This window comes from Misgurnus anguillicaudatus, chromosome 7, assembly GCF_027580225.2.
Source record: "Misgurnus anguillicaudatus chromosome 7, ASM2758022v2, whole genome shotgun sequence".
In the NCBI taxonomy this organism is placed as follows: domain Eukaryota; kingdom Metazoa; phylum Chordata; class Actinopteri; order Cypriniformes; family Cobitidae; genus Misgurnus; species Misgurnus anguillicaudatus.
In genome coordinates this window covers 11,485,550-11,511,107 of record NC_073343.2, presented here as the reverse complement: position 1 = coordinate 11,511,107, position 25,558 = coordinate 11,485,550, and the positions used below count along the sequence as shown (strand labels likewise).

The 25,558-nt window shown below is 39.5% G+C and overlaps 1 protein-coding gene across 3 annotated transcripts in view; it reads left to right on the top strand.

The window, feature by feature from the left end:
- The first annotated feature begins 79 nt into the window (after nt 1-79).
- The window catches only part of arhgef33 (Rho guanine nucleotide exchange factor (GEF) 33), a 110,947-nt gene continuing 85,468 nt past the window's right edge, over nt 80-25,558 (top strand). Inside the window, exons 1-2 of one of the 3 annotated variants that reach the window (XM_073869427.1) lie at nt 80-837; nt 17,012-17,049. In XM_073869427.1, coding sequence (XP_073725528.1) covers nt 17,026-17,049 — 24 coding nt within the window. In that variant the 5' untranslated portion in view covers nt 80-837; nt 17,012-17,025. Of the gene's footprint in view, nt 838-13,365; nt 16,648-17,011; nt 17,050-25,558 lie in introns of those variants that run through there. The other 2 variants (XM_055171776.2, XM_055171778.2) reach the window with 2 other exon arrangements.

The window sequence follows — 25,558 nt, the reverse complement described above, 5'->3', positions numbered from 1 at the left end:
TGGCTTTGGACAAACTGAACTTAACAAGTGTCCTAGGGGTCACTTTTTTCTAAATAATAAGCAATATACAAAAGGCTCATTTTAGTAAATGAATATTAAACGATTAAAATGAACATTAACACATTGTTTAGGCATTTAGTAATAGGTACTCCGTATAAATGCTTTATTAAAGGTGCAATGTGTAACATTTATAATGATCCATTGACAGAAATGGAATATAATATACATCACTGTGTTTTAAGTGGTGTGTAAAGACCTTACATAATGAAAAGATGTAGCCTGGGTGCCAGCCCATCTTAGCCCCGCCCACAAGATTTTGTAAACGGGAAGATGGGTCTGGGGTTTCTCCGTTGAGGAGCTACTATGCTAGAACAAACGCTGGTCGAACCAATCAAATTGTCAGGGCGGGCTTTATACGATGATGGACAGATATTCAACAGTAACGTAATGAACCACGTCACCAAAGAGCGCGTGTGTTGAATGGCTGCCGCTGTAGAGTTCAGATGTGTGGATTCTGACATTGAGTCTGTTCTAAAAGATATCACCAGAGCATTGATTTTAAAAGAGGAACAGAGAAACGCGAGCAGGGCATTTGTTGATGTTTTGCCATCCTTCCTATTCGGCAAAAGTTGGTCGCAACTGAAATGGCTAACGTTATCACGGCGATGCAACTCAGCGTGCACGACGAGATGGATATAATTAGCGGTCGTTGCCAGCTTCTTTTCGGAAGCCCGGAATCGTGGTTGCTGAATAAGTGGAGGGACATGCTAGGCTCCAATATTTTCAAGCAAACGTAATGGGTGTCGTCGTGGATGAAGTTCACCTAACGTACAAATGGTAAGAGATAGTCTTACTCTATGACTTAGTAAATACTTCATGTTGTGATATAAACGAAATGTTGTAAACATAATAGGTGTTGATGTACATTCGCTAACTCAGTATAATCACAATGTTAGTGTCATTGTAGCGAAATAACTATCAGTTCGGTCAGGCTGCAAAGACGTAATTTCAACATTCGTCACACACTCCGTTGCTCTGATTGGTCGTAGGTCTATCCAATTGAGTGCAGAGGCATTTTTCGGTTGAGACACGCCTCATAATTATGGCTCAATGGAGCGGTATTAGACTCAAATTCTGACTAGAATTGAGTATGACAACGTCAGGCTAGAAAAGATGTTTTTATTACCTTAGAATAAGCCATTTTTATCTACATACACCACGGGTCCTCTTACATGGAAGTCGCCATCATGTTTCTTGTTATCAAGACCGCGTTTTGTCACTACATTATGTTAGGTTTACTTCCTGACTCCTAAGATACCTCCATTGTCCTGTCCCACAATTATATGTTTGTGTGCGCATGGGGAATGTGATTGGTTGAGCCTGGTCGAGTTCGATAAAATAAAATGTCAGCCAAGAAAGCGGCTGGAGCACAAATTTAGTGTAATTAAAGATGTATTTTTACTTTTTACACATTTTATTGCATTTCTAGCGATAAATTAGTATTGTAGTTTTCAAATATGTGATTAGTTATCACAAAGGCGCTCTCTGTAAATATTTCAAACAAGCTGCTTATAAAGTGTGTCCAAAAGCATTTTTTCTGAGCTGCCTTCATGCCTCCGAAGTTATTGCCTCTTGAGGCAGCGAAGCAACAAGTCAGCTGCCTAATAAGTTTTCGGACGCAACCGTTGCCTCAGGCGATGACGTGTTTGTCCTGTGGCAGCTACCATAGTTTTACTATGCGTTTTGAAAAGGACGGTGTAAGAATTTATAGTCAGCCTTGACAAAGATTCCACTCCAATTTAGCTGTTGAATAAAGCTCATCCCTCTAAAAGGCTTGATAATCATAAAAGGTAATCTCAGTTCAAGCAATACAATAATATAACCTGAAGTAATATTTTCTTAGTAGGATGGGAGCAAATGTGAGACTTCTTGAACCAACACAGGTCAAAGAGGGCTCATGATAGAAAGACATCCATCTAAACATTATCTGATCACTTGGTTGAGCACACAGTTGGATACTACAATGACGGATTTGGGCACAGTGGGAGATCTAGAGGTCATTTGTAGTATTAGTCTTAATTTACATTTAAAGGGATACTTCATTAGCATTAGGGGTGGGAAAACAGGTTTGAAACTATAAAGTGTTAAGACTGACTTTGCTCAGGGTTCAATCTGACTCCGCTGAACCCAAAGTACAACGTGCTTTGTCACTGCTACCAAAATAAACTACTTTCATCAAGATTTTCTACGTCCTCATCATTTTTTCTTACACTGGCATCCAAGCAGCGAGGGATTTCCAAAAAAAAAAAGAAGCGGGGAACGGTAAGAAAGACTGACTTTTCTTCTTTAATGCGTTTTTTTGTTTTAGGGAACCCCCTTGTTTAAAAAAAATCTAGAAAAGAAAATTGTAAGGAGAGGAAGGAATTTAGTTTGTATAATTTAGCAGGAGGAGTTCTTAAGCCTATTCTATACAATTCTGTTTGAGATTCTAACGAAACTGAATTAACCCGACGCAGTGTGGTGGCAGAGTTGTATTGGTATTTTTGTTTCTAACGTAATTGAAGCAAAGTGTTTAAGTTTGTGCGTTTCTAAAGTAACTGAAACGTAGTGTTGTGTGGTTATAATTTCTGTTAAGATTCTAAAGTAATTGAATCAACCCGACGTAGTGTGGTGGCAGAATTATAACAAAAGAGTTTCTACTGAAACGTCTTGTAGCGAGAGCCTGACGCACGGTGGCTCTGTGAAGTTTAAAACTAAAAACCCGACACAGTGTGGTTTTGCTCGACGTACTGTAGCAGAGTTTTAAATGTGGTATATAGTGTTGTAAGCCCGAAGTACTGTGGCTAGATAGTTTTAAAATATAACACAGAAGCCCGACGTAGTGTGGTTTTGTCCGATGTACTGTGACAGTGTTACATTTTAATCTATTTGTGAGTGTTGGCGTAGCAGAGGTTTAGGCCCGAAGAAGTGTGGCCTCCAAAGTAGTAAGACTTTCAAGTTTAAAGAAACTTGGTTTGGAATTGTTATAATTTCTGTTAAGTTTCTAAAGTAATTGAATTAACAAAACGTAGTGTGGTTGCAGAATTATAACAAAAGAGTTCCTAAAGTAACTGAAATTGTTGTGTAGAGAGCCCAACGCACCGTGGCTCTGTGAAGTTTAAAACAAAAACCTGAACCAGTTTGGGTTTGCTCGAGGTATTGCAGCTGTGTTTTAAACTTGATAACTGTTGTTACCCCTGAAGTGCTATACAGCTAGGTAGACTGTTGTAAAATATAATACAGTGTGGTGTGTCCGACGTATTGTGACAGTGTTATATTTTAAACTGTTTGTGAGCATTCGTGTAGATGAACTTAAGGCCTGACGGACTGTGGCCATGTCTGAAGCAGGATTTTTCAGGTTCAGAGGCCTGACATACAGGTATTGTGTTGTTAATTCATAAGTGTCCGACGTACAGGAACTATGAACAAACAGACTAACGAATATCTTAAAGCAACTAGATAATGTGTAGTCATAGTAAGACTAAGTTGTAAATACCTATTGAATTATTGCACATAAATCAGTAAGACGTATGAAATGGAAAAGCTCATTGTTAAATACATCTCCAAGCATGGCTCACATGGAATCTTTGATGGGATAGAGAACGTTGTTGATAAGCCATATGAATGGGCTATTTCTAAGTTTGAAACTTATCCTAAAAGGCCTAAAAATGAAAAAAGGAAAGATTGCCAATGCTCTTCAAGCGGTTTTTGCTTCGTACAACGTAATTAGGAAGAGAGTAGATGAGTTAAAAGCTGAAAATGAGCGACTCAGTGTTGAGGTGATTTCTACCAAAAATTACCAGGCCATTGAAACAATATGGAAAGAAGAAAAGGTCAAGATGCAGAATGAGATTGCACTCCTTAGAACTAACAAGGACATGCTTAAATCATCTGTGGAAATTTTGGCCAACAGTTTGGAGGAAGCACAGACAGCCTGTCAGTGTATGATAATGAATGGCACAACTGAGAAAAATGCTAGTAAGACATTGTTAGATGTTACAGTGTGTAGTCCAGTTTCAGAAATGCCAGATTTGCAGGAAGAAAGTTCTGAGGGTTGGGAAAGAGATTCTCATTCATTTAGAACTCAGTACTCTGACTCTACAGTTAGATTTCCAATGGCACCAGTTCATGTGACTACAACAATGCGTGCTAGTGAAGGAAGGGAACTGTAACAGATTAAAATGTCTGTCAAATATAAATCCAAGTATAGATTCCCAGCCTCACCAACACAGCGAGAAAGACACAAAACAAATATGTAGAAATAGAATTTTATTAATTTAGCTTTAAAATTTAATTTATAATAACAGTATTAAAATAGCATTTCTGAGGCCCATAAAACCATGAATTATTCAATGTCCTGTCCCAGGGTACAACAATACCCAAGTCCAATCCAGCGTGGATTTTAGTGCCGGGTTTTCCCTGTTGCCAACACAGGATGTCTTGCTTCAGCGGGCTCCGGATCGATCACGTGATGACGCGGTGCTGCTATCAATGGAGAAATTGGAGCAATCAATGAACAGTCAGTTCACGGACCGGCAACGTCAGAAAGAACAGTTGCAATTGGCTAGAGTGACAACTTCCCTTTAAGATGCTTCATATGGACTCGTCAATGATACTGCCGTATCCACTGCGCCACCGCGACCCTCGAATCTGGCACCTTCACAAAGTAAACAACAACAACAACTAAAGCGGCTGCTTTAGCTCAATGCTACAAACATACACACGCAGTGTGGGAGAAAAAAACCACTTCCCTTTAGTCGAGATTTTTGTGAGCGTTGACACTGCGGAACTACAAGGCGTCTCCACCAACACCAACGATCCGGTCAGCGAAGTCACCGAAGGAAAATCGGTTCTCAAAGTCAATCTGCTGCAGCACTCGGCGCGTCCATCCGTCCAGAACAACCCCATGGTAAGGAATCTAGCCTCCTTTTATTGGGAATAGTCTAATCAGCTGGCAAATTAAATCGCTGATATGATAAGGGTTCACAGGTGTGTCAATCAGTATTTGTTGTTGCAGTTCGTGAAAAAGGGAAAACAGTCATATTAAATGTCCAACAATATCACAGCAAACAATACAACAAACCAATCCACTACAAATCATAAAAAACAGTATTTGTTGTTGCAGTTCGTGAAAGAGGGAAAACAGTCATATTAAATGTCCAACAATATCACAGCAAACAATACAACAAACCAATCCACTGCAAATCATGAAAAAACTCACAGCAAACAAATACGAAATTTAAGAGGAAATCACTACAATCAATAACAATTTCCAGAATAAAAATATAGTTAGAATTACTCCATTAATCACACTACTCTACTGGTTTGATACCACATGACACTCCCCCCTCCTTTAACAGTTGTCGTCCCGACAAATTCTCAATGTCCATACCTGACCGGAGGCCTACCCCTATTTTGTCTCTGGGACCTACGCAGGGGTGATCCATCTCTTGGTTCAGGTCCCACAATAGGTGCTACTGGGTCATTGTCCATCAGATGATTCATCCTGTGAAACCTTTTGACAGAAAGCAAAAGCACGCTCCCACTCTCCCTTTGCTTCACATGACATAGTTGTACCAAAGACAGTCAGGCCAGGGTGTACTCCCTGAAACAGCTCTTTCCAACAATGTGAAATGACGTTCATCCCTAGGACACCTCTTTCAGCACTTAGGCACTCATCCTTTACAATAATAACCCCTTTACCTGGCACGGTGACTCCTCCCACTGAAAAATCCAAAATGGCGTAGCCAGTATATGGGATCTGTAGTCCATTAGCTGCTTTTAAAGAAAGCCAATGCAGATCTTGTGGGCTTCGCTTCTGCTCTCCACTCAGCCATTTCTGAAAGAAGGTTTCACTGAACAATGTAACTTGTGAGCCTGTATCAAGCAAGCAGGGCAATTTTACTCCCGCAACAACAACTTCAACTCCAGGACACGTCCCTACCAGGGATGGTTTGTTAGTGTGGTTTCCCTGGTCCCCCTCCCCAACCACCTGGCTCTCGGTGGTTGGGGCTGTCAGTTTAACTGCCCCCTCCTCAGTTGACAGTACCTCTGGATGTGACCTGCTTTCCCACAGCCTCTGCAGATTGGTCTGCCCCGGTCATCCCACTCCAAAGCCTGATGACGCCTGGGGGGAGCAGTATAGCGGTCTTCCCGAACAACCCCTCTAGGGGATAAGGGCTGGTCTCTATGCACCATAGTCTGAGGAGAGAGCTGGCGTTTAATCTCATCAGTTAAAGTTTCTTTAAGAGCAGAAAGTTGATCTGTAATTTCTTTCCTGACTTCGGCTCTTACTGTCTCCCTCCACTCTTCTAGGCTAGGTGCAACCATGGATTGATTTAACTGTGGCACCGAGATGCGGGAGGCACAAACAGGCTCCATCTTCAGCTCAGCTTCCAATGCTCTCACTTCGCTACACACCTCAGAAAAGGACAATGTAGGTTTTCTACGCACCTGCCTCTGAAGTTCCTGTTGCACCACACCAGGCCTCAAACCCAAGACAAGCTGGTCTCTAATAGTCATCTCGTCCTGGGCAGAGCCCGTTGGTTCCTGCTCTTTCCATGTGGAGAATAATTCTCGGAGACGGAGGATGAAAGCCGAAACTGTTTCCTCTTCCTGTTGGTGACATTTAAAAAATTGTGCACGGAGCTGGGCTACTGGTGTTACACGCCCATACAGTCTCTTTAATTCGCTCAGCATGTCTACACTTGTTAATCGTCTTACTGGATTCAGAAGCCTCATCTCTCTTTTTGCCTCACCCTCCAATGCCCCATATATAAAGTCAATTTTCTGTTCCTCATTTAACCCTTGTGCCCTCAGCATAGCCTGTACCTGCCCACTCCATTCAGAAAAACTCATTTTACTTGAGTCACCATTAAACTTTGGGATCCATGGGACCCCCATAAACCAAGGCATCATCATTGCATTTATCACAGGCTGACTAAGTGGAACATTTTCCCGCCTGGCCCCCGTGCCTTGTGACACACTACACTCTGGACGTTCAGGCTGTCCTTCATTTTCATCTGCCATTCTACACTGTGTGGTGTGGAAAGGGAATCGCTGCCGACTACGCCACTAATGTAACAGATTAAAATGTCTGTCAAATATAAATCCAAGTATAGATTCCCAGCCTCACCAACACAGCGAGAAAGACACAAAACAAATATGTAGAAATAGAATTTTATTAATTTAGCTTTAAAATTTAATTTATAATAACAGTATTAAAATAGCATTTCTGAGGCCCATAAAACCATGAATTATTCAATGTCCTGTCCCAGGGTACAACAATACCCAAGTCCAATCCAGCACGGATTTTAGTGCCGGGTTTTCCCTGTTGCCAACACAGAATGTCTTGCTTCAGCGGGCTTCGGATCGATCACGTGATGACGCGGTGCTGCTATCAATGGAGAAATTGGAGCAATCAATGAACAGTCAGTTCACGGACCGGCAACGTCAGAAAGAACAGTTGCAATTGGCTAGAGTGACAACTTCCCTTTAAGATGCTTCCTATGGACTCGTCAATGATACTGCCGTATCCGCTGCGCCACCGCGACCCTCGAATCTGGCACCTTCACAAAGTAAACAACAACAACAACTAAAGCGGCTGCTTTAGCTCAATGCTACAAACATACACACGCAGTGTGGGAGAAAAAAACCACTTCCCTTTAGTCGAGATTTTTGTGAGCGTTGACACTGCGGAACTACAAGGCGTCTCCACCAACACCAACGATCCGGTCAGCGAAGTCACCGAAGGAAAATCGGTTCTCAAAGTCAATCTGCTGCAGCACTCGGCGCGTCCATCCGTCCAGAACAACCCCATGGTAAGGAATCTAGCCTCCTTTTATTGGGAATAGTCTAATCAGCTGGCAAATTAAATCGCTGATATGATAAGGGTTCACAGGTGTGTCAATCAGTATTTGTTGTTGCAGTTCGTGAAAGAGGGAAAACAGTCATATTAAATGTCCAACAATATCACAGCAAACAATACAACAAACCAATCCACTACAAATCATAAAAAACAGTATTTGTTGTTGCAGTTCGTGAAAGAGGGAAAACAGTCATATTAAATGTCCAACAATATCACAGCAAACAATACAACAAACCAATCCACTGCAAATCATGAAAAAACTCACAGCAAACAGATACGAAATTTAAGAGGAAATCACTACAATCAATAACAATTTCCAGAATAAAAATATAGTTAGAATTACTCCATTAATCACACTACTCTACTGGTTTGATACCACATGACAGAACCACTACCATGGTCAGAGCATTTAATCCATCTGAACTAGAAATTGTGATCAAGAACATTGGGAAATTTGACCCTGCCAAGCAGGATCCATTACATTTTCTAAAGAATCTTGAACGATATACAGATCTGTATAATTTTACTGACGGTGATGCCTGTGTTATGCTAAAGATGTGTCTGCCTGGTACTTTGTCTGGAGCATTAACTCAGAGAGTAAAGGCCAGAACTGCAAATAAGTCAGAGAGGAAACAGGCACTTCTTGAAGTTTTGGGTATGATGCCAGTTGATTGGGATAAAATATCTGAGATGCAGATGAGGAAAGGAGAGCACCCTGCAGGGTTTTCAGAACGATTACTGGAGACATTTAAAACTTTCAGTGGCAATCCTGATATTACTAAGAATGATGTCACTTTCAAGTCTGCCTTGATTAACAAATGTGATCCGCTCACCCATTCTGCTGTATCAATGTTTGTAACGCCTTTCTCTGAATATGATGACATTATTGCTAAAATGACACAGTTTTACAACAATAATGCTAATGGTCAAATGAAGGGTGACACATCTAGACACCCAGTTGCTGCTTTAGGCAGAACAGAATATTCTAGATTAACTGATGGCTTCTATCATAGACAAAGGAGATTTGCAGGAATAAATTCAGGTGTTATTCTTTGCTATGCATGTGGAAACGCAGGTCACATTGCTAGGCATTGTCAAGACAAAGAGAGATACCGAAACTTTGTCATGCATGTGGAAAAGATGGTCACATTGCTAGGCATTGTTCAGAGAAAAGATGGAAAGATCAGGAAGTTGTTTGCTTTAGATGCGGAAAGACAGGACACAAGGCAAGACAGTGTCACTTTTCACATAAAAGACAGATGGGCTTTCGTGATTTGCTTAAGAAAATAGACAATTTAGAAACCCAGTTAGCACTGTTGAATGGAAAGAAGGAAGAAACCTTGTGCCAGACACATCACCGTGTGAACAACATGACTGCAACTCAGTCACAAGCAGATGCTGATGTGAACTAGAGAATTGTTTTATGATAGTAGCACATTTTAGAAAAAAATATGTTTACTATCAAAAGAGGTGTGATTCTTGAAGATTCATGAAAAATTATTTAATGTGATTGATATGTAAATTTAGAAGAAATGTTTTAATGCCAATAATTTAAAACATTACTTATGTTTGATGTTCTGTGATTAAACATATGTGACTTTGATGTTTTGAATGTGAAAAGTTCTTGTGGGGGAAAAGGGGGGCAACCTCTTCTATTCTTCTTGTTTCAGGTGTAAGCATGGAGATGTCCAAAATGTGTAACCTTAGGGAGAAAGACGATTTGGACCAGAAGGCCAACAGGACAAGTGATGCCAGGGTACTTCCTCAAGAAAGTGGAATCAGGACTTCTCTAGAGTTACTACTGGAATAGGAAATCCAGACATTTCCAAACCTGCTAATATCCAGAACGACAGGTCTAAAAGATCCTGTGACATACGAATCGGAACAATAGCTGATGAACACTTCATCTAAGGAACTGTTTTCAAAATTGAAAAAGATTGGACAATCAATAGGAGAAGCACAAATAAATCAAACTATTTCCAGAGAGTATGGACAGCAGTCTTCCTACCAAGGTGGAAAACTATATTATGAAGACTCACTACACATGTCACTAGAATGAGACTACAATGTATGCTATGCTTTAAACAATTTTCCAGGAGCAAGGACATTTTGATTTTGAGAAAATTCTAAAGGTGGACAATCTTGGAACATTACAGGAACATGCTCTTAAAAGAAAGAAAGAACCTTACTAGATTTGCTGCAAAGTTGTCATCAGAAGAATGGCAGGGAATAAACACAGACTGTTGTGACAAAACCCAATTTGGTTTCATGTGCGAGTGTGACATGGTGGAAAAACAACTATTGTGTGAAGCACCAGAAACGGACTTTGATGCTTGTGAAGTTAAACTCACCCATATGCAGAATCATTTCTCTAGGATAATAGTCACAGATGAGAAAAATTGTGTTACTACACCGTGTATATGTGAATGTGACCCGACAAGCACTATCCTATTTTAAGAAAATATTCCAGAATTGATTTTAAATTGGCAGTATTAGACAATGTGTTAATGTCATTGATCTTAATAAAAAAGATAGGGTACTGGGGACTTAGCTATTACATATTCAGATTTACTTTCGGATGTAACCTTCAAAACAGCTGTGTGTGTATATATCTTACTCATTCTTTGTCAATGTATTATATTATGCTGTATGTGTTCTCTATTAAGACGCCAGATTGCAGATACTTCAATGATCACCTTAGGACGTTCCCGTTGGCTGTGATGGTTCTTGAATATTTCTCTCCCAAACCCAAGAAATGCTTGTTTCATATTGCCAAATTTTAGAAGAGACCCTATGATAATCTTGCCTAAAGGGATCGAGCAATAACCAGTGTGCAGGAGGTGATGACCCAATGACGGGTAAGATTCTCCAGTGGCCAGATGGGGGACAACCTAAGCCAGGGTATTGCCGCCACTGGGCACCTGCCCTAATAGTAAGGGAGGTGTAATCTTTATGAATGGAGTGGATATGATGCTTCTCTGCAAAGAGCATCAAACGGGGTACTGTAAGAATTTATAGTCAGCCTTGACAAAGATTCCACTCGAATTTAGCTGTTGAATAAAGCTCATCCCTCTAAAAGGCTTGATAATCATAAAAGGTAATCTCAGTGTCACAAGGTGACGATCTTTTAGGGGGCGGAACCAAAGTTGGAGAGGTTTGGTTCCGCCCGGAAGTGTTTCCGCTCAGACCGGAGAAACAAGACACCGGAACTTCCGGTAGCACCGTAAGGGGAGAAATCAGGGAATTCAACTAGTTAAGAACAGCGGTTAGCGATTGGTGGATGCGCTGACCAAGACAGTACTAAAGGCAAAGTTTATTCACAGTGAAGGGGTTCTGGTTGGTGTGTGTTGAAGCGCTGTGCTGGGCCGTGTTGGTACACTGCTGGTGGCTGTCTAACTCTCTCTCTCTCTCTCTCTCTCTCTCTCTCTCTCTCTCTCTCTCTCTCTCTCTCTCTCTCTCTCTCTCTCTCTCTCTCTCCTTTTTGTGCACTGAGCGTGGTGGGTGAGTCTTTGTGCTGTGAAAACCTTTAAGTTTGACGTGGTGTTGTATATTGCTGTGGGTTGCTGTGGATTGCTGTATGTCTTGTCTGACAGACCCCCACCTTCACGCACTTCGCTAAGGGAAGACCAAGAGGCTGCTGGCCTTAGCTTGACTCAACCCTGCATATGTTGTGAGCGTGTTGCAGATCTCAGAAAGTAGCACGGTGCCCCGGGACGATCCTTTCCCGCCTAGACATTTGGTGGGTGGTGCGAGCGACAACGAAGAGCTGGAGAAGCAGCAGCATTGTGAGTACGATTTGTGGCTATTACCATTCAATACTGTAAACTGTGCGAGTCTTATTGTTGCAGAGAGCGAGGTGAAGTGATTCTCATCGTCCCGTGGCCTCTACAAAGGGGCACCCCTGTCCAGAGTTCGAACACCTGACGGAAGCGAGGAAAGGGAAGCGCTCGGCCCGGTGAGACGTTGAGTTATCCCACCCCCCTGCCACCGCCCAGCCGTCGAGAGGGTTTGCCCCCGACGCCACGTAGGGACGACTTACTCCATCAGACGTTTCGCCTAAGCGGATACCTGTGGAGGAAAGAACAGAGAGAGTGAATAACCTGAGGAGAGATCGAAGAAACCTGTACTTACGGTACGCTATCTCCAGCAGAGAGGTGAGAGCCATTCAAGGCCAATTAACTGTGCTTCTGTGTCCAAGTTGATACCTGTGAAGGAAAGAACAGAGAAAGTGAATAACCTGAGGAGAGATCGAAGAAACCTGTACTTACGGTACGCTGTGTCCAGCAGAGAGGTGAGACTCATTCAAAGCCAATTGACTGTGCTTCTGTGTCCAAGTTGATACCTGTGAAGGAAAGAACAGAGAAAGTGAATAACCTGAGGAGAGATTGAAGAGACCTGTACTTACGGTACACTGTGTCCAGCAGAGAGGTGAGAACCATTCCAAGCCGATTAACTGTGCTTTGTGCCTAAGTTGTTACCTGTGGAGAAGAAAGCGGAAATACTGAGTGACTCGACGAAACATTGTGAAAGTGCGAGGAAGAGCCCACACCAGGGAGACCCAGGTACGCAGCCTAAATAAAAATCCACAACACTCATTCACTTTTGATTCTGCCTCCAGGAGGACAAAGGAGCGCGCCACGGGTAGTATAGACCAGGTTGGAGCCTGAGTCCCACGCCCTCCCCCTGGTCCTCAGTGCACTGGACATTCCATTGCCCCTTGTTCCCTGTCCGTGGCCCACCTGGAGGGCAGAGACAGACATTAGTTTTAATTCCCCACTCCCCATTTCCCAAGAACATTTTAAATATTTATTAAATCAAAGAATTAATTTTATACTTACCTGTCCTTGTTGTTGTCTGGTCATTGGGTTGGCTTTGGGGACCTCCTCGAGGTGGAAGTTGAAGAGGGGCGTGGCTTTAGCCTATTGTCAGCCAGCCCCTCGGTGTGACATCAGTTCAAGCAATACAATAATATAACCTGAAGTAATATTTTCTTAGTAGGATGGGAGCAAATGTGAGCCTTCTTGAACCAACACAGGTCAAAGAGGGCTTGTGATAGAAAGACATCTATCTAAACATTATCTGATCACTTGGTTAAGCAAACAGTTGGATACTACAATGACCCATTTGGGCACAGTGGGAGACATAGAGGTCATTTGTAGTATTAGTCTTAATTTACATTTAAAGGGATACTTCATTAGCATTAGGGGTGGGAAAACAGGTTTGAAACTATAAAGTGTTAAGACTGACTTTGCTCAGGGTTCAATCTGACTCTGCTGAACCCAAAGTACGACGTGCTTTGTCACTGCTACCACAATAAACTACTTTCATCAAGATTTTCTACGTCCTCATCATTTTTTCTTACAACGGGTGACCTTTGGACAGAGCCATTGGTTGCAGTCTCACCACTAGATGCCGCTAAAACTCCCTGATTTACCTGTACAAAGTTGTTGTTAATACAAGTACATCAAAAATCTAGTATTTTCTTACTTTTACTTAATTAAAAGTAAAAATGCACTAGATTTGGATGTAATTAGGTGTTAGATTAAATTTAATGAAATGTTTTGAAATAAAAAAGTATAATAATATGCTTTAAAACAGTGGTCGCCAACACGTAGATCACAATCGGCTGGTCGATCTTTGACACTTTCCCTGTAGATTCCGCAAGTAAGGAAAAAATAAGTTGGTCCAGGCACGTATCATCGGGATCACCGCAACAATTCCCGGCAGCCTGACGGCTAATTTTCCCTGTTGTCAGTCAGCCGTTTTATTGTTTTTATGAACCAAAGTCAAATTTTCCGAATTCGGCATTCAATAGAACAATCATCAATGAGTTTCACTTCCCTGCACCCCGCGCAGAGCATTCGCATTGCGCACACACCACGTCCCTGCAGCACGTATAGTGTGGATTAGTGAATGGATGAGGCATAATTTGACAGGATTCATTTTTCGGCACTAAACCATGACGCGCTTTTCCTGTATTTTATATACACATAACAAACACATAAGAACCTTGCTTTGCGCAATGTTTCTTCAATGAGATTAAAACATGAAACGGATATGTTATTGACATATTGACCGTTTAATTGGACGCACATGCGGTAACATGATTACACGTCTGGTCCGAACTTTACTTCCAGTTTCTGTTTGTTTAATGGTCTGACTAGTTTCTGAATCTGAACTCTTAAACAAATACCTCGTCGAAAAATAACAAATGTTTTGGTTTCCTAGGTAATCTATGTGTTGTTTATTTTGCTTGTTATATAAATAAACTACTTTATTTTGTTGTTATTTAATCTTAGCGGAGTTTACCGGAAGTTACGTGTTTTCCACGAAAGCACTTGTTTATGTTGTTAATGCTGAAACCGTCTATAGTAGCCGAATGAAACACGGTTCTGTCAGTGATTGATTGATGAACTGATTATTGGACAGTTTTAAGTATCATTTAATATAGTCTAATCCCTGCCCATATGAATGGAGCTCATTTATCAATTAATATAAAATTCCATAAGTTGTCAGACCTTACTTGGTGAACAAGATTTTTTTTAAAAAGAAACTTCCTTATAATAATCACTTAGTGTCTTATTAAAACAAGATACAACTATATTGATATTTAAAAACATTACAACTTTTATTTCAACAGAAGACAAATTACTAAAACCTACCAATTATACATAAACTTAATTTAATTTTTTTTTATATAATATTATATTATATATAATAAAACAATTGATTTGTAGTCAGTTTTTGCATGATTCTCATTGGATTTACTACTCTGCTTTTATCAGTGGATGTCGCCAGCGTGCAGTGTTTTGGCCACATTGGGCATGTTTTAATTTTGAGAAAGCTTTTTATTATTATGAGATACTAAGTAGAAATTTTGATGCCGTTTCTCATTATTATGAGAAATGATCTTATTAATATGAAATACCAAGTCATTATTATGATAAAGTTTCAAACTGCAATGATATACTGACATGTTTGTACTGACAGAATGTTTTCCCCTCTTTTTGCATTTTGAGTTTTCTTGGCATTTGAAAATTGGATCCATGCATTTTATGTAATTCATATAGCCTAAATTAAACGCCTCAAGTTGGAAGTTCAGTCTGGGCCCTTTGATAGGTAGATCTTTCCGAGGCTGGGGATCCGTTCAACTCTGCTCCATGGGGTGAATGTTTTCATCAATTTAAGAATTACAGCTAATGAAACTATGGAGAGTGATGTTGTCAGATACACAATGTTACATTATCACAGCTAACAGCCCTGCAGCGTTGACTTGATCTTTTATAATGTAAGTCCCAGCATGAAACAACAAGAACACATGTTCATGCACACAACACATCATAAAGAAAAACTTTGTTTTGTGGAAGGAATTGAGAAGAATGTGATCTTCTGTGAACTGCACATCTCCTCTTCATTTACTAGTGAAGTGTATCTCCAAAATACACAAGCTTTTGCAAGCAGCTTTACTCATGACTGCGGTAAGAAGTCAGGAGTTGTGTGAGATTGTGAAGGTTATTTTCCCTCCTCTAAAAATGTGTTTGCTGTGGATCAGTACTGGAGACATTAGCTTCTAACAGTCTGGTTCTAACACACTGCCAATTTTATCTGCTGGTGTGTTTGATTAGACTTTGAACTTCAAAGGAAAGTACAATTCTAGAGAAGATTTGGAATAACTCTAGTTTACAGTGCTCTGCTTTTTGATTTTAATTAAACTTGTAGTTGTTTCACAGTTTGTCATCTTAATAAAATGTAGAATAAATGAACGTCTACTTTATGAAAATCATTTTCTGGGTGTTTTTGTTAATATGCCTCAAGGAATGTTTTAGAGTTTCTTATAAAATGAAAAATTGGTCTTAAAGGTCCTGTTCTTCCTGTGCTTTTGAAGTTTTGATTGTGTTTACAATGTGCAATATAACACGTGTTCACATTTCACATGTAAAAAAACGCAGTATTTTTCACACAATTTACTTATCTGTATACCTCCGTTTTCACTGTCTTAAAAACGGGCTGATGTCTTCCTTGTTCGGTGAAGTCCCTCTTTCAGAAATACGTAACGAGTTCTGATTGTGTAGTTTGTTTAGGGTGTTGTGATTCAACAGCAGTATAGTCGTTTGAGCCAAAGCTGGCGAGTGATGTATTCCCCTGTGTGTGGGGTTTAGTCAAAAACTGTTTTATTGACATCATTCAACCGTGAAGTAAAGGGGTGTAGTCCACACCGGCCATTCGCTGTAGGCTTTGAAAGGGGAATTCTGTTAAAGAAAATAAATCACCTGGCAGTGAACTTTAAGCTTTATCATTTTGAAGGTATTTTTATGCTCTAACAGCAACATTACACACTAACTAAAATGAGATCAGGAAGAATGTGACCTTTAAAGGTTGAAGAGGAAATTTAATTGGAGCCATAAAAATGCAAACAGATGACTCTGTCAATTTCTCTCCCATTAATCCATCCACTTACTGTAAAACAAGGCATCTTTTTGTCCTCAACTTCATCAGACTCACATGATTCAAAGAGGAGGGGTAAAAGGATAAAGGAAAGTACAGACGTGAAGCTAAGAAAAAGTGAAGTGTAATACAGAAACAGTAATTCAAAGTTCAGATTCTCCATTACTAGCAATATTACAATTTGAAATACTCAAGATTCAGCATCAAATCTACACTTTAAACAAGAGGTTATAAAACTACAGTCCAGGATTTGGAACTGGAAGAAAATCAGATCATGGAAAATGGTAAAATACAAGGTAAACAACATTGATGATATATAAACTAAACATCTCTTCAAAGGGGTTAGTTTGTAGAAATGCATTTTCGTGGTGAATCTTCCATTGTTTGTCTTAACTGGCATTCATTTTATTTTAATGGCAAAACAATTAATGCCATTTTAATTTCTTGGTGACTGTTTCTGTGTTGTATTTTTTTGTACAAGGAATTTTGCAGAATTTTTGTCAAATCAACATGCAACTTTAAAAAAACAACAACAGTTTTTATAATTTATGTCAACTATTCACAGGTCAAAACTTAAAAAAGTATATTGAAATGACTTGCAAAACAAAGTTGTTTAAAAATGTATGAAACGTTTTTTTTACAGTGTGTGTGTTCTTGCAGGTACAGATGATGGCATGGATGCAATGGACTGTTCTCAGGTACTCACACACTCACTCATTCACACACTCACTCATTCACACACTCACTCATTCACACACTCACTCATTCACACACTCACTCATTCACACACTCACTCACACACTCACTCACTCACTCACACACACACACACACTCACTCACTCACTCACTCTCACACACACACCACACACACACTCACACACACTCACACACACTCACACACTCACACACACTCACACACTCACACACACACACACACACACACACACACACACACACACGATTTTGTATGCTTTAGTGTGTGGCAAAATAAGTTCTTTGTTTCTTACAGTTTTTTTATTCGCATTGGTACTATTTTCACAAGTAAGATGTACATTTTCAAAACTCTTAGTACAAACATCCAAACTGATCACACTTGTAACGCAGCTAGTCATTCATTCAAAACCTGATGTAATGCTTTCAGTAAGTTGCACATGTTTTCAGTCCACATAATCATTGTTTCAAATACAAGATTATTGTAATATGTAATGAAAACATTTGAATTAATCACCGAAACATAACAGTATGGTCTTCTTTCAGTTTACAGTTTTTTCCAATTGCTAACACACAATTTTGCTAACTAGTCTGGTTTTATCAAAAAACTTAACACAATTTACAAAACCACACACCCAAATAGCAAAATACCACATATATCTTGCAAAATGAAGCACTTCAACCTAAACTTCATATAGCATTATCAAAATCAAACTTTTGCACAAATTGGAACACACTTCATTCATATTATCAGATTTTTGTCTAACCAACTACACACAGTTGGGCAAAATGAAAAGTCCACTTTTCTTTAGTATGTTTTGCCATAATACTAAAATATGTATTAGATTGTTCACATGCACAGAAATATTTGCAGATACACACACATGCTCTTGAAAAAAATGTTTTTCACCAAACAAGTCACAACGCCTCGTCCACATCACAGGCAATATCTTCCCTTGCCAGACATTGAGGGAAGAAGCACCTTGAGTGCCTTATCCATCCCTAAATTGCACCCACATCAATCTCATCACATGCCTCTTCCATAGCCTGCAAAAGAGGCATGCGCACAAAGAGCTGCTGGTCGTATACCTTCCATATAACTCTTCTATGGGGTTCAAAAATGGCGAGTATGGTGGGAGGTATTGGACGATAAATGTTTGATAGTCAGCAAACCAGTTTTGGACTGGAGCTGCACGATGAAAGCTCACGTTGTGCCATACTGGTGTCTTTGGTCTGCATCATTCATACACTCTGATGGTATGAGAATGTTGTGGAGTCTTTCTAGAAATGTGAGAATATGGGCTGTGTTGTATGGTTCAAGGTTGGCATGATGTTGGAGGACACCATGCATATTGGAGATGGCAGCACACAATGTGATGTTCCCACCACGTTGGCCAGGAACATCTATAATGGCTCTGTGGCCAATGACGTTCCTGTGGTCTTTTCTAGTGCTTACATCCTGATTGAAGTGTTAACAATTAACTATTCAGGTGTTTGGGCAGGTGGCACATATATTGGACATTTAGCTTGTGAAGTGTCATTTTGAATGGTAGTGTTTTGAAAAGGCAAACATGTGACTTTATGTCAGATTGTTGTGTCTTGTGCACAGAATCGTGTTCAGTGCACTTAAAAAGTGTCATTGTAAATTGCAAAATGTGTGTAAAGCAGAAAATGTGTTTAGACTTTTGGAGACTTGAGAAGAGGTGTTGCTCTCTGTGTGTCAGTTTAAATAGTTGTGCTGTTCATGTCATTTTAGTGTGTTAGCAATTGAAAAAAACTGTAGTACTTTTAACAATCAGTTCATCCAACAGCAAACAATGCAAGATACATGTTTCAAATCAGCCTTAAAAGTGCTGAAATTAATATGCTACAGTACTAAAAAATACATATTACACAGTTTCACATTAGGCAATACACTTACATTACCCAACATTTACATAATCTATAATTTCCAAAATATCCATCCTATGTGTAATCAAGTGAAGGATCAATGAAGACATCCTCTACAATCATTTGAGCAAATTAGTTTTATTTTTCAGATATAATTGTAGCTATACTTTCTATAATGTAACTGAATGAGAACATAGCATTTAGTGCACATATTACATTACATTACAGTAATTTGGATCAAGCCTGTCTTGAGCATTTGGCCGTAGATTTTCGTCCACCTCTTTGACCTCTCTGGGGGTGCCCATGCCCACCTCTCTGACAGATCCCTTGTCCACAAGATCTTCTTATTCCTTGCTGTCTGTCCTGCTCCATGTTGAATTTGCCAGTGTTTACACCCCCACTTTTACAGTATATCTGTAATCACCAGTTGTGGTTACAGTTTTTTTTATTCGCTTTGGTACTATTTTCACAAGTAAGGTGTACATTTTCAAAACTCTTAGTACAAAAATCCAAACTGATCACACTTGTAACACAGCTAGTCATTCTTTCAAAACCTGATTTAATGCTTTCAGTGAGTTGCACATGTTTTCAGTCCACATTATCATTGTTTCAAATACAAGATTATTGTAATATGTAATGAGAACATTTGGTTTAATCACCGAAACACAACAGTATGATCTTCTTCAGTTTAGTAATTTTAACAATCACTTCATCCAACAGCAAACATTACAAGATACATGTTTCAAATCAGCCTTAAAAGTCCTGAAATGAATATGCTACAGTACTAAAAAATACATATTACACAGTTTCACATTAGGCAATACACTTACATTACTTACATAATCTATCATTTCCAAAATATCCATCCTATGTGTAATCAAGTGAAGGATCAATGAAGACATCCTCTACAATCATTTGAGCAAATTACAGTAGTTTTTATTTTTCAGATATAATTGTAACATAGCTATACTTTCTGTAATGTAACTGAATGAGAACATAACATTTAGTGCACACATAACATTACTGTAATTTGGATCAAGCCTGTCTTGAGCATTTGGCCATAGGTTTTGTCCACCTCTTTGAGGTCTCTGTGGGTGCCCATGCCCACCTCCCTGAAGGATCCCTTGTCCACAAGATCTTCTTGCTGTCTGTCCTGCTCCATGTTGAAAGAAATTGCCAGTGTTTACACCCCCACTTTTACAGTATATCTACTGTAATGACCAGAGGTGGGTAGAGTACCCAAAATCTGTACTCAAGTAAAAGTACAAGTACTTATACAAAAATGTACTCAAGTAAAAGTAAAAGTATCAATCTAATTATTTACTTGAGTAAAAGTAAAAAAGTATTAGATGAAAAAACTACTCAAGTAGTTAGTTACTCGTTACTTCTGATCTGATAGAGAAGTAGCGCAAAAGCACTGAATTTCAGACTTCTTGGAGGGTTTTCACAAACCTCTCCTTAATAGTCTCATTGTTCTGCTTATATACAAGTAAGCAGCCTATCTCAGTCCTGCAATGGGTACATTAACATCACATAATGTGTCGTTTGAGAAAAAATCTCAAACACACACACACACAGATGTTTTTCTGACGGTTAACTCTGTACAAAACAAACTTGTCAGTATCTGCCTTTAAACATGCAAACAGTAAACAAATAAGAACGTGTGTGTCTGTTTGTTATCATGTTTTTATATGAATAGGTTATTTTCATTGCCATTAAAGTGCAATTACTGAACATAAACAGGAGCTTAATAAAAATGATCATTTTAGAATTTCATATGGAACTTACCGTATCTGTTTTTGCAAATCATCTCTACATTTATTATAATTTATAATACATGTTTCTTTCAAATCAATCTTTATTTTTTTATTTTTATTCATTCATTCTTTAGGAAGGATTTAAATAAAATACAATCCCGTTTTTATTTGAATGTATTTTCTACACATTAGTGAGGTGTCCGGATTTGTGTATAAATGCAGTCATTACATTATGCTGTTAAGTTTGTTTAGTTGTGGGGAAATGATATGGAATTGGCAGATGTGAACGTGCTGTTTGTATGGTTTAACTTACATTAGGATTTGTAATCGCTTGCACAAGAGTGCATATGGCAAAAAAACTCGGACAGTGTGTGAAATGACCATTAATACTGTTCAAATAGACAATACTGTGACACTTCTTCAGGCTGGATCTTGAATTCCTGTTCGCTGAGATGTCAGCTCGTTTATTGAACAAAGCATGCATCGCATTATGAAACTATTCTTTTTGACCTCTTGGAGTGAAAACATAGACCGAACTTGAAGCCACGCATGATCTGCCTCCGATAACTCGCACAACGCACACGCGCCCTCATCTGCTTCTCCTATCCCCTACGCGCCCGCGCGGTCGCGCGCGCTAAAAAAGGGTGACCTCGCGGTCGCCCGCTAAAGGGTGACGCAGCCTTTTTCGCGCAACTTTCGAACACGCCCTCTAAACTTTTAAAAAATATATATATTCATTAATTATTACCATTTGACAGTAGCGCAGTAACGCCGCCGAATGTAGCGAAGTAAAAGTACAGTTTTTTCACTAGAAATGTACTTGAGTAAGAGTAAAAGTACCCATCCTTAAATTTACTCTAAAAGTACTAGTTACCCGAAAAATGTACTCAAGTAAATGTAACGAAGTAAATGTAATTCGTTACTACCCACCTCTGGTAATGACCAACTGTGGTTACCACTATGTAAAATCAATTAGCAAATATAGCTGCAAGCAGCAATGGCGGGCCCTCGCACGTTTTTTTACCGCTACATGGGAAAACGAGAAAACGATGCACGGTGGGCAAGGGCATCAAGTGGGTAAAATATCAGTGGGCTATTTAATGTTGTTTCTGAGCCATTTGGGGACTGTAGGTAAAAGAAACCCCACATTTTAGACAAACAGGTGCACTAGTGAGCCACTTAAGAGACACGCCTATGTCTGACCTTTTTGTCAACACTTAACAGCCGAAAACTCTGATGTGTGCAGAGATGTATAGTAACGAAGTAGAACTACTTCACTACTGTACTTAAGTACTAATAGGCAGTATCTGTACTCTACTGAAGTATTATTTTTTTCTCCTACTTCCACTTTTACTTCAGTACATATTTTCGATGAGTTTAATACTTTTACTCCAATACATTTTTTATGTGCTGCATAGTTACTCGTTACACTCAAATGTTACGAATCATTCCAAACCTACATTATCACTGCCGGAGCGGTGATACACATTAGAAACACACAGATTGTGGTCTAAACCAATAGGAGATAGTGAAGAGCGGACCCCTCCCTCCCTCTCACTCACAAATATGAGCCGCGGTTGTGGACAAATGTGAAGTGAAGAGAGAACCAAAGTGCACGAGAGAGACCGATAGAGAGAGAGAATTCGCGAGTGTGCGCGAAAGAAGGAAACCTAAATACATTGAAACATCTTGTACCTTTACCTATTACCATTACATCGACTAATATTTTATTAATTCTGAATTTTCTATTGCCATATTAGTTAAATTAATCTGAACATTCCTGTCCTTGTACTCCTGCTACAGCCAAAGCAATTGTGAGTGTCCTTTAGCTTAAACATTTGAAATAATATAAACAATATTATATTCAAACTTTTGACTGTTTTCTTTAATAACTACATTACACAATACTTGTACTTTTACTTTCAGTACTTGAGTAGTATATTTTAAAATAAACTACTTGCAATACTTAAGTACAAAACATGTTTAATACTTCAGTACTTCCACTTAAGTGGTGTGCTCACTTTTTTGATAGAGCACTTGTACTTTTACTCAAGTCTGGGTCCCTAGTACTTTATACATCTCTGGATGTGTGTGCCAAATTTAAAGTTCAACTAAGCACGCCAAGAGCCTTAAACATGCCTGAAATTAAAGTAAAGTTTGACGCGTTGCCATGAGAACAGCGTTCGAGATGTCTAAAATTCCTTCGCAATTTATCATCTACAATGTCTCGGCATCATGTTGACCACTTCTGGTGTCAATCGCATGAATCCCATACGAGGAGTATTTAAAGGTTCACAGCATGTAACTGTCAGCCTTAAATATGTGTAAAAATGAAAGTAAAGTTTGATGCATTGCCATGGGAACAGCGTTTGAGATATCATAATCCCTTCGCAATTTATCATCTACAATGTCTCGGCATCATGTTGACCACTTCTCGTGTCAATCGCATGAAAATCCTAGAAGGAGTATTTAAAAGTTAACTGTATGAAAGGCTTAAATATGCCTTTAAAATGAAAGTAAAGTTTGACAGGTTGCCATGGGAACAGCGTTTGAGATATCAAAAATCCCTTCGCAATTTATCATCTACAATGTCTCGGCATCATGTTGACCACTTCTCGTGTAAATCGCATGAAAATCCTAGAAGGAGTATTTAAAAGTTAACTGTATGGAACTGAAAGGCTTAAATATGCCTTTAAAATGAAAGTAAAGTTTGACGCGTTGCCATGGGAACAGCGTTTGAGATATCAAAAATCCCTTCGCAATTTATCATCTACAATGTCTCGGCATCATGTTGACCACTTCTCGTGTCAATCGCATGAAAATCCTAGAAGGAGTATTTAAAAGTTAACTGTATGAAAGGCTTAAATATGCCTTTAAAATGAAAGTAAAGTTTGACAGGTTGCCATGGGAACAGCGTTTGAGATATCAAAAATCCCTTCGCAATTTATCATCTACAATGTCTCGGCATCATGTTGACCACTTCTCGTGTAAATCGCATGAAAATCCTAGAAGGAGTATTTAAAAGTTAACTGTATGGAACTGAAAGGCTTAAATATGCCTTTAAAATGAAAGTAAAGTTTGACACGTTGCCATGGGAACAGCGTTTGAGATATCAAAAATCCCTTCGCAATTTATCATCTACAATGTCTCGGCATCATGGTGACCACTTTTGGTGTCAATCGCATGAAAATCCTAGAAGGAGTATTTAAAAGAACATTGCATGGAACTTTCAAAAAAATCCAGCTTTGTGACTGACACACTTCCTGGCGCCTGGTGGTGGCGCTATACCCGAGACTCACAATAGGCACATCGATGCGATCGGAATCTTCAGATGAACAAACACCCCGCGTGTCATTACAATAAGACATTTTTTGCTTTAGATATTAGACACTTCTTGTTTCTCTGATTTCGCCACAACTTTGTCGGCTCGCCATGGCAGAACCGTTCGAGATATCAAAAATCCCTTCGCAATTTAGCAAGTCCAATGTCTCGACATCATGTTCACCACTTTTGGTGTCAATCGCATGCATCCTCTAGGAGGAGTATTCAAAAGTTCAACGCATGCATTTTTTAAACAATCCAAAATAGCTGACTTCCTGTTGGGCGGAGCTTAAATGTTAGAGGGCGAAAGTTGTTCGGGTCGATGAGATCTATATGCGTACCAACTCTCGTACATGTGCGTACATGTTTGCACGATCTGTGCATCAATGTTTTATTTTGCATTACAGGGGGCGCTACAGAGCCCCCATGCCACGCCCGTCTTCCAGCCTTTGCCCGTTTGCAATGACGGACGACTCTGACGTCTGTGCCAAATTTCAAGAGTTTTCGAGTATGTTAAGGCACCCAAAATGCCCAAAAGTGTTAAAAAAAAAAAAATAAATATAGCTGCAAGCAGCAATGGCGGGCCCTCGCACGTTTTTTTACCGCTACACGGTGCGTCCGAGAAAACGATGCACGGTGGGCAAGGGCATCAAGTGGGTAAATATCAGTGGGCTATTTAATGTTGTTACTGAGCCATTTGGGGACTGTAGGTAAAAGAAACCCCATATTTTAGACAAACAGGGGCGCTAGTGAGCCACTTAAGAGACACGCCTATGTCTGACCTGTTTGTGCACACTTAACAGCCGACAACTCTGATGTGTGTGCCAACTTTTAGGTTAATCTAAGCACACCAAGAGCCCTAAATATGCCTGAAATAAAAGTAAAGTTTGGGGCATTGCCATGGGAACAGCGTTCGAGATATCAAAAATCCCTTCGCAATTTAGCGTCTACAATGTCTCAGCATCATGTTGACAACTTCTGGTGTGAATCGCATTATTTCCCTAGAAGGAGTATTTAAAAGAACATTGCATGCAACTGTCAGGCTTAAATAAGCCTTTAAAATGAAAGTAAAAAGTTTGACGCGTTGCCATGGGAACAGCGTTTGAGATATCAAAAATCCCTTCACTATTTATCATCTACAATGTCTCGGCATCATGTTGACCACTTCTGGTGTGAATAACATTATTTCTCTGGAAGGAGTATTTAAAAGAACATTGCATGGAACTGTCAGGATTAAATAAGCCTTTAAAATGAAAGTAAAATTTTACGCGTTGCCATAGGAACAATGTTCGAGATATCAAAAATCCCTTCGCAATTTATCATCTACTATGTCTTAGCATCATGTTGACCACTTTTGGTGTCAATCGCATGAATATCCTAGAAGGAGTATTTAAAAGAACATCGGATGGAACAGTCAAAAAAATCCACCTTTGTGACTGACACACTTCCTGGCGCCTGGTGGTGGCGCTATGCCCAAGACTCACAATAAGCACATCGATGCGATCGGAATCTTCAGGCGAACAAACAC